The sequence below is a fragment of the Phaethon aethereus genome, assembly GCF_964289735.1.
Source record: "Phaethon aethereus genome assembly, chromosome: 1".
Taxonomy (NCBI): domain Eukaryota; kingdom Metazoa; phylum Chordata; class Aves; order Phaethontiformes; family Phaethontidae; genus Phaethon; species Phaethon aethereus.
In genome coordinates, this window is record NC_138575.1 from 211,683,364 (window position 1) to 211,695,743 (window position 12,380).

Here is a 12,380-nt window from a genome sequence, read left to right on the forward strand (position 1 = left end):
CACTTCAGGGCAAAGGGAAAAAAATCTTTTGATGCACTTTGTTTAATGATGTAATGTTGCTTGAAATTCCTATTTCCTGCTGTACTATCATGTAAAATGCTGGACTATGACTAATTAACCCTTGCAGGAATCTAGCCCTATGAACACAAAATTTACATTGATTTCCAAAGACATGGCAATTGAACCATGACAGAAAGGCTGCAGTTGATTAAAGACTGAATTAGGGCTTGAGATCACTAGCTCTTGGCTTTATGGATTATCATACACAAGCTAAGGCATGTGGGATTGGTGAATGTATTACAACATGGAAAATATAGTTTATATTTTGAAAATTATATGCATTACATATACTTCCTATAAATATTTCTGGTTCACTACTTTTAAACAAAGTGGATGATAAAGGAAGCCGCTCACAGGGCATGTGCAGGACAACCAAGGGATCAGGCCCAGCCAGCAGAGTTTCATGAAAGGCAGCTCCTGCTTGACCAACCTGATCTCCTTCTATGACCAGATGACCCACCTAACAGATGAGGGAAAGGCTGTGCATGTTGTCTGTTTGGACTTTAGTAAAGCCTTTGACATTGTCTCCCACAGCATTCTCCTGGAGAAACTCCTGGCTCATGGCTTAGACAGATGTAGTCTCTGCCAGGTAAAGAACTGACTGGACAGCTGAGTCCAGAGAGTTGTGGTGAACAGAGTTAAATCCAGTTGGTGGCTGGTCACAAGCGGTGTTCCCCAGGGCTCAGTTTTGGGGCCGGTCTTGTTTAGCATCTTTATTGATGATCTGGATGAGGGAATCGATTGCTCCCTCAGTAAGTTTGCAGGTGCCACCAAGTTGGGTGGGAGCGTTGATCTGCTGGAGGGTAGGAATGCTCTGCAGAGGGATCTGGACAGGCTGGATCGATGGGCTGAGGTCAACTGTATGAGGTTTAATAAGGCCAAGTGCAGGGTCCTGCACTTTGGCCACAACAACCCCATGCAACGCTACAGACTTGGGGAGGAGTGGCTGGAGAGCTGCCCGGCAAAAAGGGACCTGGGGGTGCTGGCTGACAGCCAGCTGAACATGAGCCAGCAGTGTGCCCAGGTGGCCAAGAAGGCCAACAGCGTCCTGGCCTGTATCAGGAATAGTGTGGCCAGCAGGAGCAGGGAAGTGATCGTGCCCCTGTACTCGGCACTGGTGAGGCCGCACCTTGAATCCTGTGTTCAGTTTTGGGCCCCTCACTCCAAGAAGGATGTTGAGGTGCTGGAGCTTGTCCAGAGAAGGGCAACAAAGCTGGTGAGGGGTCTGGAGAACAAGTCTTATGGGGAGTGGCTGAGGGAACGGGGGTTGTTTAGTCTGGCTAAAGAGGAGGCTGAGGGGGACCTTATTGCTCTCTACAACTACCTGAAAGGGGGTTGTCGTGAGGTGGGTGTTGGTCTCCCAAGTAACTAGTGTTAGAACGAGAGGAAATGGCCTCAAGTTGCTCCAGAGGAGGTTTAGATTGGATATTAGGAAAAATTTCTTTACTGAGAGGGTGGTCAAACATTGGAACAGGCTGCCCAGGGAGGTGGTAGAGTCACCATCACTGGAAATGTTCAAAAAACGTGTAGACACAGCATTTCAGGAGATGGTTTAGTGGGCAAGGTGGTGTTGGGTTGACAGTTGGACTTGATGATCTTAAAGGTCTTTTCCAACCTTAATGAATCTGTGATTCTGTCAAATAGAAAATAGTTTTGCAGCAGTGACTCTGGCTAAGAGCAACTTTTCACAATGATGCTTTAAATTAAGAAACACACAATTGCTTCAACCAAACTGATGAAATGGACTTTCAGTGAAATTCTGCTTCAGAGTAATAAATAGTGCAGAATATGATATAATAACATTTTCAATGTGAAAAATATCTTGTAGAAGTCCCGAGATTGCTGCTGAAATGTAAGAAGAAAAAGCCCCAAAGCCTGATCTTTCTTTTTGACTGATCAATTCCTTCACAAAAATATTTACTTCTCAATGTGCTCTAGCACTTGATCAAAATGTCATTGTCAAGGAATATTAGATGACTTGCCAATACAGTCTCTCTCCTACTGGGCTATGCATTCTGTTCGGATCATCAAGATTAGCCTGAGCCAACTGACTTCTCTCACTATAGGAAGTCATACAAAATAACACCTAGTTCTCCCAGTTACAATGTCAGGCTGGTGCAAGTGGGATGGAAAGGGAAAGGCTTCTTCAGACTCTGGAGCACAGAGATTGGAATCGAATCTGTGCAATAATCTCCTTCACATTGTACATGAAGTCCTGAAGTGGCCAAGGTGAAGGGCAACAAGGAAGGTCTCTATCAATACATTGGTATTAAAAGGAAGGATAAGAACCGTGGGGGCCCATTTGTCAGTGGGGATGGGAACCTAGTGAGAAGCTACAAGGAAAAGACTGAGATACCCAATTGTGGTTTTTGTCTCAGTTTTCACTGGGGAGGCTTGTTGTCAGGCATCCCAGGTCCCTCAGCCTTCTAGCAGGACCCATGGGAGTAAATCGGTATCCACAGTAGAGGTAGAAAGAGTCAGGGATCACTTAAGCCTCCTGTACACACACAAGCCCATGGGACAAGATGGGATGCATCTAAGGGTGTTAGGGGTGACAACATCTGCTAGAAGAACCACATTCCTGTTAGCAAAAGCTGTGGTCTTATCCTCCCATAAACATCCCGGACAGCAGCAGCTGTAGCAAAAACTTGGATTTCCAGAGTGCTTCCTGGGCCTGGAATATTCATGTACTGCTTTTGTGTTCACAGTAATCAGGCAAGCTCTGTTTTGTGGACAAAATAAAAAGCGCTGAAATTCTCCATGTCTGGAGATTGTTGTGCAATCTTCCGCATTTTGCTCTCATGTTATTTTGTGTGCGTCTTCAGTGTCTTATGGGGACTGCTGAAAGCTAGGAATTGCAAAGTGCACATTTCTACAGTAGAGCATATTTTGCCTCGGAACAGGATAATTTTTTTTTTTTTTTTTTAAATCTTTCCCCCCCTCCCAGATGAAATGGTTACATTTACACTAAACACATGCAAACAGGGGATTTACCACAAGGTTTCTTTGTGAAGCAATTTAAAATTATGGTCACATGGCTTGCTTTCACCAGCTTGTTTTTCTTCTTGGTTTCTTTTTGTTCTTTTTTCTTTTCTAAGGACAAAACCTCACTGTTCATTAGTTTTCAATTAAAAACACAGCTGGCATCAATGGACTTCACTTGTCACTGCCTATAATTTCAGTGGGCATGCATTTAGTTGATTTTATCAAATGACTGTAGAAGGGAACCTCAGTACATTTACAGAAGAATAAAATTAATTGGTATGTACTTCAGACATAAAATACATTTTTTAAAATGCTGTTACCATGGCCAGCTCTTCTTTATGCTCTCAAAGAATGATTCTTTATTCCACAATTTCAAGGCTTCACTCTGCAGCCATTGAATTATTTGGAGTTTTCCCTGCAAAATTACATGAGATTAACTTGTTCTGTGAGCAGACACCAACAATATTCCATAGGACCTTCCCAGCTGCCCCAAGGAGTAAAGCCCTCAGGGCTGAACACAAGAGTCTCTACAAATAGTGAATGTGACAGTCCCACTTCTGTGACCAGGTCCAGTGGGACACAGAGTGGGTCACATTCTTTGTGGTTTCAACCTCCAACTCTAGTTGTTAAATTCAGAGTATCCATTTTCTGACAATGCATTTAATGTGGTTTTTACCCCAGAGTAAATTTATGCCACAAAAATATTTATAAAAATATAGATTTAAAAAATGTTTTTAGTCATTGTTTTTTTACTACATCTTGAGGTGTTACTAACAAGAGGATAAACAGAAATCAGTTGTGTGTTCTACAACTGACATCCATAGTGGCCTCTTGTCCTGGTTTCAGCCAGGATAGAGCTGGTTTTCTTCACAGAGGCCAGTGTGAGGCTGTGTTTTGGATTTGGGATGAGAAGCTGTTGATAATGTGCTGATGTTTTGGGTTGTTGCTGAGCAGTCAAGGACAGTCCAGCTTCTCTGCTGGGCTGCCAGCGAGGAGGCTGGGGGTGCACGGGGAGCTGGGAGGGGGACACAGCCAGGACAGTGACCCAGACTGGCCAAAGGGATATTCCCTACCATCCGACGTCATGCCCAGTACATAAACTGGAGTTGGCCGGGGGGCGGGAATCGCTGCTCGGGGACGGGCTGTCGATCACTGGGTGGTGAGCAATTTCTGTATTGGGCCTCACTTGTTCTTGTACATTCCTTTGTCGGTATTATTATTGTTGTTATCTTTGTTGTTTCCTTCCCTCTTGCTGTCCTATTAAACTGTTTTTATCTCAACCCATGAGTTTTTTCCCAATTCTCTCTCCCATCCCACTGGGGGAGGGGGGAGTGAGGGAGCGGCTGCGCGGTGCTTAGTTGCCGGCTGGGGCTAAACCACGACACCTCTGCATGCTCATTATAACTTGAGGCAAAATACTGATTTATTATTATAGACCTGGTGTGCAAGATCCAGTTAAAATAACAACATATCAATAGATGACTGAAAAAAATTGCCTTCCACATTTTCCATTAAATCTGTAAATGCCTTTAAATGCAAGAAATTGTTCAGATGACCAAAATTTTGTTATATGCATATTAAGTATATGTATGTACAATACATATACATATATACAGTCTTCTGTAGATATTTATTCATTGTGAAATTCCCAGACTTGTGGAGTTCTTTAAAAATACAACTGGGAAATAAAAGTAATAATTTTTATCTAAATGTGTTCTTAAAGAAGTGGAGAGACAGAAGTGCATTTCTGCCCCTGAGACTGAGCCACACAGAATTATTATATTCAGTCAATAATTTGGTATGAAAACCTGATCTCACTGAAGTCAACAGTAATAGGATTGAATCTTTAGTTTTAATTCTTCCTTGAGAGTGGAATTTTCACTTGTCCGGAGAGACAGAGTAAGGCTAATTGCTTCAGTCTTATTTAGACTTTACCACACCTCCACTTCCCTCTTTACTGAAATAGTAGGTCATCTTCACCCATCCAGGGTGAAGGGTAAGATTTTTCTAAACAGATTTCTATTGTAAGAACAACTCTAGAATAGATTTATTTCTTTTAATAAGCAGAAAACACAACATTTTTTAATCAAGATAACATTAAATGCTTGAAAACACTCCAAGTTTACTGGAAACACACTTTGTCCCTGAGGCCCTAGTTTTGCCTGCGCTGGTTACCTTATGTAGAATGCAAAGTCTATGTCACTTTCTTCCTCCTTGTTCTTAAAGTGTCGATATCTGATATGCTGGTATAAATTCTTTTATATAATGGAAATAATAATTTTCTCAAAGATGCATAAATCTGTACAGAGTTGATACATTCTTCCTGACTATACTTTCAAATCATGTTATAACTATATTATCTATCTTGATGGCTAGTTACATTTTAAATTGCACTTATGATTTTTCCTTCAAATGTAAATTGAGGGAAAACGGATTTTGAATTGTAATAAGAGAAGGGAGAAAATTAATTTAAGGCTTTTGATGTAGGTACATTAATACACTGCTATATGGAAAAATAAAATATTGCTACATAAAGAGGTTTCACCATGAAAGAACTGCATTTAGTCATCTAAATTAATATAAATTTATGAATTTGATTGATTTACAGGTCAACTTAAATGCAAGGCTTTGTAATAATACATGGTATAAAAACTTACTTTAACATGCATGAGTTATTGTCCATACATCAGGACTCAATAAGTAGCAGTACTTGGCACACTAAATAGCTCCATTGGCTTTGCAGACACCATGCAGAGCAGGATCCCATTCAGGAAATGTTGTGGTAGTAGAATCCACACCTAATAATTTAGCACTTCTACAAAATTTTTCCATCATTTGTGAGGAAGGATCAAATTCTGGAACACCTGTTTTCTTGAACAATGCATAAGAAAGACATTGACCTGTTCAAGTGGGTCTAGAGGATGGCCATTAATATGATCATGAAGTTGGAGCACTTCCTCTATGAGGACAGGTTGAGAGAGTTGGGGTTGTTTAGCCTAGAGAAGAGAAGGCTCCAGGGAGACATTATAGCAGACTTCCAGACTTAAGGGGAGCCTATAGGAAAGATGGGAGGAACTCTTTATGAGGCAGTATAGCAGCAGGAAGAGGAACAACATTTTTAAACTGGAAGAACATAGATATAGATTAGATTTTAGTAAGAAATTCTTTACTGTGAGGGTGGTGAGACACTGGAACAGGTTGCCCAGAGAAGTTGTGGATATCACCTCTCTGGAACTGTTCAAGGCCAGGTTGGATGAGGCTTTGAGCAACGTGGTCTAGTGGAAGGTATTCTTGTCCATGGCAGGGGGGTTGGAACCAGATGATCTTTAAAGTCTCTTCCAACCCAAACCATGCTATGATTCTATTTTTCTACTCTATTACTCAAGGATAGTTGAGATACCAGTACAAGGACCCTTAAAAGTATTCTTTAATTTTTAATGTGCAGAGACAATTTTTAAAATGACGTTATAAACATTTCAAATCTTCCAATGAATATGCAGAATGATAGCTGCTCACTTTTTTGGCTAAGCAAGCGCTAACAATGTTTAAATTTGTTTTATGGAGCTAAAACAATAATCGTAGAATCATAGTACCATAGTACCATAGAATAGTTTGAGTTGGAAGGGACATTTAAAGGTTATCTAGTCCAATCCCTCTGCAATGAGCAGGGACATCTTCAACTAGATCAGGTTGCTCAGAGCCCTGTCCAACCTGACCTGGAATGTTTCCCAGGATGGGGCATCTACGACCTCTCTGGGCAACCTGTGCCAGTGTTTCACCACCCTCATTGGGAAAAATTTCTGAATTATACCTAATCTAAATCTACCCTCTTTCAGTTTAAAACCATCACCCCTTGTCCTATCACTACGGACACTGTTAAACAGTCTGTCCCCATCTTTCTTACAAGCCCCCTTGAAGTACTGGAAGGCTGCAAGAAGGTCTCCCCAGAGCCTTTTCTTCTCTAGGCTAAAAAACCCCAACTCTCTCAGCCTGTCCTCACAGGAGAGGTGCTCCAGCCCTCTGATCATTTTTGTGGCCTCCTCTGGACCCACTCCAACAGCTCCATGTCTCTCCTGTGCTGAGGGCTCCAGAGCTGGATGCAGCACTGCAGGGGGGGTCTCCCCAGAGCAGAGCAGAGGGGCAGAATCCCCTCCCTCGCCCTGCTGGCCACGCGGCTTTGGATACAGCCCAGGAGACAGTTGGCCTTCTGGGCTGTGAGCGCACATTGCCGGCTCATGTCCAGCTTTTCATCTACCAGTACCGTCAAGCCCTTCTCGGCAGGGCTGCTCTTAATGCCTTCCTCCCCCAGCCTGTATTGATACCAGGGGTTTCCCCGACCGAGGTGCAGGACCCTGCACTTGGCCTTCTTGAACGTCATGAGGTTCACATAGTCTCATTCCTTGAACTTGTCCAGGTCCCTCTGGGATGGCATCCCATCCCTCAGGCATGTCAACTGCACCACTCAGCTTGGTGTCATCTGCAAACTTGTTGAGGGTGCACTCGATCCCACTGTCAGTGTCATCAGTGAAGATATTAAAGAGTATTGGTCCCAATACAGACCCCTGAGGGACACTGCTCATCACTGATCTCCATCTGGACACTGAGCTGTTGACCACTACCCTCTGGATATGACCATCCAACCAATTCCTCATCCACCCAACAGTCCACCCAGCAAATCCATCTCTCTCCCATTTAGAGAGAAGGATGTTGTGGAGGACCATGTCAGAGGCCTTAGAGAAGTCCAGGTAGATGACATCAGTAGCTCTTCCCTTGTCCGCTGATGTAGTTACTCCACCATAGAAGGCCACTAGGTTGGTCAGGCAGGACTTGCCCTTGGTGAAGCCATACTGGCTGTCTTGAATCACCTCCCTGCCTTCCATGTGCCTTAGCAGAGCTTCTATGAGGTTCTATTCCTTGATCTTCCCAGTCACAGAGGTGAAGCTGACTGGTCGGTAGTTCCCAGGGTCTTCCTTGCTACCCTTTTTTAACAATGGGTGCAATGTTTCCCTGTTTCCAGCCTCCAGGGACTTCATCTGACTGCCAGGACTTTTCAAATGTCCTGGACAGTTGCTTGGCAACTACCTCAGCCAGTTGTCTCAGGACTCTGGGATATATCTTGTCAGGTCCCATAGACTTGTGCATGTTCAGGTTCCTCAGGTGATTGCGAACCTGATCTTCCCTTACAGTGGGAAGGGCTTTGCTTGTGCATTCCCTGTCTTGCAGGCCATCTCCTTGAGAGGTGTGAGAAGAGAGACTGCCAGTGAAGATCGAGGCAAAGAAGTCATTGAGTACCTCAGCCTTCATCTCATCCATTGTTGCCAGTCTGCCACTATTGCTCATCAAGGGGGGTACGCTTTCTTTGACCTTCCTTTTCTGGCTGACATACCTGTAGAAGCCCTTCTTATTATTCTTTGTGTCCCTTGCCAAGTTCAGCTCCAGCCACGCCTTGGCCCTCCTGACTCCATCCCTACATAACCAGGCAGCATCCCTATATTCATCCCAGGATACCTGTCCCTGCTTCCACTGCCTGTGCATTGCCTTCTTGCCCTTTAGCTTGCCCAGCAGGTCTACACTCAGCCATGCTGGTCTCTTGCCTTCCTTTCCTAATTTCTTACACCTGGGGATTGAGAGCTCTTGTGCTCTATGGAAAACGTCCTTAAAGATGGGAATAATAATTAATAATTAATAATATAATTAAATAATGGGAATTTGATACAAATTCTGGACTCTATTCTGACTCACGTCAGCAAGTGATAAACCAAGGTGAATCAATTTACTCCTCATATTAGTTCATCTACAAATGAGACAACAAATTTGGTCTTTCAAGTCATAATTTTGAGTACTCATAGAAGTCAGAAAAAACAGGTTTGTCAATGAAGCAAACTTGTCCTTTCCAGACAAGTTATAGATGCCCTAACCCTGGAACATTCAAGGTCAGGTTCGATGGGGGTTTTGAGCAACCTGATCTAGTTGAAGATGTCCCTGCTCATGGCATGGGGGTTGGACTAGATGACCTTTAAAGGTCCCTTCCAACCCAAACTATTCTGTGATTCTATGATTCCTTCAAGTTTCCCAGACTCCTGAAACTCCTTTTTTACCCTGGGGGAAGTTTCCCATGTAGACATACATGTATATTAGTTCTGTGTTCAGTACCTTGGTATGGAAGTTGTGAGGAAAGACAATACATATCAAACCTGTGTCAGACTTGCAAAATTATGTTCCAAGTTGAACCTGTATATTAATGATTTCTACTGTTAGATAAAATATTTTTATTGTCTACCATCAGGTTAAATTTGTCTCATCCCTGTCTTAACCTTATTCACAAAGTTTCCAGCTTTCATCAGGCTAGTACTGTTTGATTCCTAGGGTACTGAACTTCAGAGATTATCAGAAATCATCTGAAGAACATAAAAGAAACTAGAAGAATCATCACATTTCTTACTTTGCTGTACTTTAGATAGCCTTTTGGCAAGCAAATAAAACTTTTGAAATACTGTTGTGCTTTAGTGTTTTTCCATAAGTATAGCAACATAAGGGTGGTGCTTAATATGTCTTTATGGCTTCAGGAGCAGTATATTGGCTGTATACAAATTAACACTACAGAAATATTTTTCATAATAGCCAGGTCAAGAAACCCAAACTGGAATGTAAGAGCAACCTGAATTTCTTCTTTTCCTATTTCAATACCTGACGTGGATTTACCAGAGGCCTATCTCCTCTCCCCTGAACAGCGCTACTAAGAGTAATGTGGATTTCAGGTCTAATCATAAAATAACTTCATTAACTGTGTGCTTGCACACAGATCCTTAGTCTGATTTAGATAATGCAAACCACATTGTGTAAATTACTATGACGCTGTGAGGTATAACCCAGATTTTAATCTGATCTGTATGGTCATTGCTACAATGTATTACGTGAAAAGGAAGAAATCCAGTTTTTGAATTTGAGCTGAGTTTGAAAAGCACATGGAAAATAATCCTGTTATGAACTGTGCAAATATGAACTGTAGGTACAATAATGATGGTATTGAGATCTCCCATCTTTGTCTGAAATGAGCTGCCGAATCTCTACAGGCATCTCTATAATCAGGGAAGATCCAGTCAGTGAAGTGTTGATCACTTCCTCTGACTAATAAAGATACCTGTTTCAAGATAAAAGGAATGATTTCCTGCAACTCCATGGACTACAGTGGGAATTCAGAAAATAAATCCTGTGCAAACACTTACACTGGAGACATCCCAAATTAGGCAAGATAAATCCCAGTCTAGCTATTGAAAGTGAGATGTTTGAACAAGTAATCAAAGCTCCTTCTAAAGGTAATTAAAGGAGATCAGCACCTCCATGACACAATTCATCTCGTCCTTGGATGTGTGTTTATCACATATGGAAGGAAACATATCTCCACTATAGGGAACCTTGAAGGTTAGCTTAGACATCAACAGTGGATTTTGTTCAAGATTAGTTGTAGATATGTGAGGCAAGTATCTCAGCTACCCTTATAGTCAAAAGGGTTTCTTCTTTTGACCTAGCATCATTTGAGATGATCTAGGTTATCCAGCCTAGTGTCCACTTGTTGCTCCAGACAACCACAAATCATATGCCATAGTTTCCAGCCTGTTGCAAATGTGTAAGCTGTGCTAAAATGCATCAGATTACTTTGGATATATATATTTGGGTAAATAAATGAAGTGTAATGAAAATTCAATCCTCTCTAAAGGAAGAATATTGTGTGAAGTAAATGTCTAAGAAATCAACCATTTGTATTATATTCTCTACCATAAAATCAACCACAAAAGAGTGGTAACAGAGTAAATACACTGTATTCCCAATCTCAGTGTATATAAGTATGAAAAACCTGTGAGAAAAGGCTCTAATGTTAATATTTGCTTTTATACAAACATTCTTCTCTCCAGTTTACAAGTTTAAGTCAAAGATGCTACTACTACCAGTACATGCACAGAAATATAGTTTGGCTTATGTGTGGAAAACAGAGTATCTGCTTCACACTGTTGAGATAGAGGAGGGAGGAAAGTATCACTCCGTAGCCTTGATGAGCTGCTGTTCCCATAGACAAGTACCATCACTGCATCTTCTAAGAAAAGAATCCTGACCTTGTATAAAGAATGCAAAACTCCCACTGAAGTAAAAAATGCCTCATTGATATGTCTGGGAGCAGAATTCGGCTCTCAGAACTAAAACAGCTTGCACTCATCTGTTGCTTTAATTCTGAAATGTATTTTCAATTTATATCCTGTATAAATCACGAATTGAGAGCAATATGCTTTATCAAGAAGACAGTATTCCCATCACAAAGTGCCATCCAAATGTAAAGCCCCCAAAAGTAATGAAGAATGAGCAGAACATTACAACTATATTCTTGGAGTTCTCTATGACAGACTCTTGCATTGACTATTACACATTTACAAGGTATCGGTTTTCATTTGGTCATTGTTGTTTAAAGCGGGAGAAGGCTTGCTCTTCTGAACATCAGTTCCTCCTTTGGATGTGTCCTGGAAGAAAAGCCTTGGCATCCACAGTGACATTAAAATTCGTTTGTATTCATTCCGAAAATTCTGGTTAAGAAGTCCATATATTATTGCATTAAGGCAGCTGTTGAAATAGGCCATGAAGTAGCTTATAATGAATAACCATTCAGGAACTTTTGGTGCCATTTCCATAGGATCGATGGCTACAGCCAGTCCAATGAAGTTTAAAGGTGCCCAGCAAAAGGCAAAAATCACAAAAACCACAAACATGGTAAGAAAGTTTCTGAAGTCACTTGGCTTCAGTCTTGGCTTTGTTTCTGACTTGACTCGTCTTCTAACTTGAAGCACTAAAACCCAAATTCGAAGGTAGCAGAAGCTCACAATGGTGATAGGGACGATGAAGTGAATTACCACAACAGCTATCGTATAGTAGGAGCTTGCAGTCTGAACAAATGTGCATGAATAGATGCGTGGATCATACTTTAAAGAGCCAACAAAAAAATTTGGCACAGTTGCAATTACTGTTAATACCCAGACTAAGGACACGTACAGCATTGTGTTCCAACAGCTGTACACTTTGTCATAGGCAAAACTATGACATATATAGCAATATCGGTTTATTGCAATTGCAGTAATGTTGAAAATAGAGCCTATTACACTTAGTCCCATCACAAAGCCACTCGCTTTACAGTGCATTTCACCCAAAGTCCATCCGTTGTGGAAAATAGCTAAGAGCACCAGTGGGTACGGATACAAGGCCACCACCAGATCAGCCAAAGCCAGGCTCACCACAAACGCATTACCTGGGGAAAAAGAAAAATACATGAAGATAAGTCTGAAAGCAAGCAT

The 12,380-nt window shown here is 41.7% G+C and overlaps 1 protein-coding gene across 1 annotated transcript in view; it reads right to left on the bottom strand.

The window, feature by feature from the left end:
* Positions 1-11,465: 11,465 nt before the first annotated feature.
* MTNR1B (melatonin receptor 1B) overlaps positions 11,466-12,380 on the bottom strand; it is a gene marked incomplete at its 3' end in the record, with an annotated part of 30,158 nt that continues 29,243 nt past the window's right edge. Inside the window, exon 2 of the mRNA XM_082014495.1 lies at positions 11,466-12,334. Coding sequence (XP_081870621.1) covers positions 11,466-12,334 — 869 coding nt within the window. The remainder of the gene's footprint in view (positions 12,335-12,380) is intronic.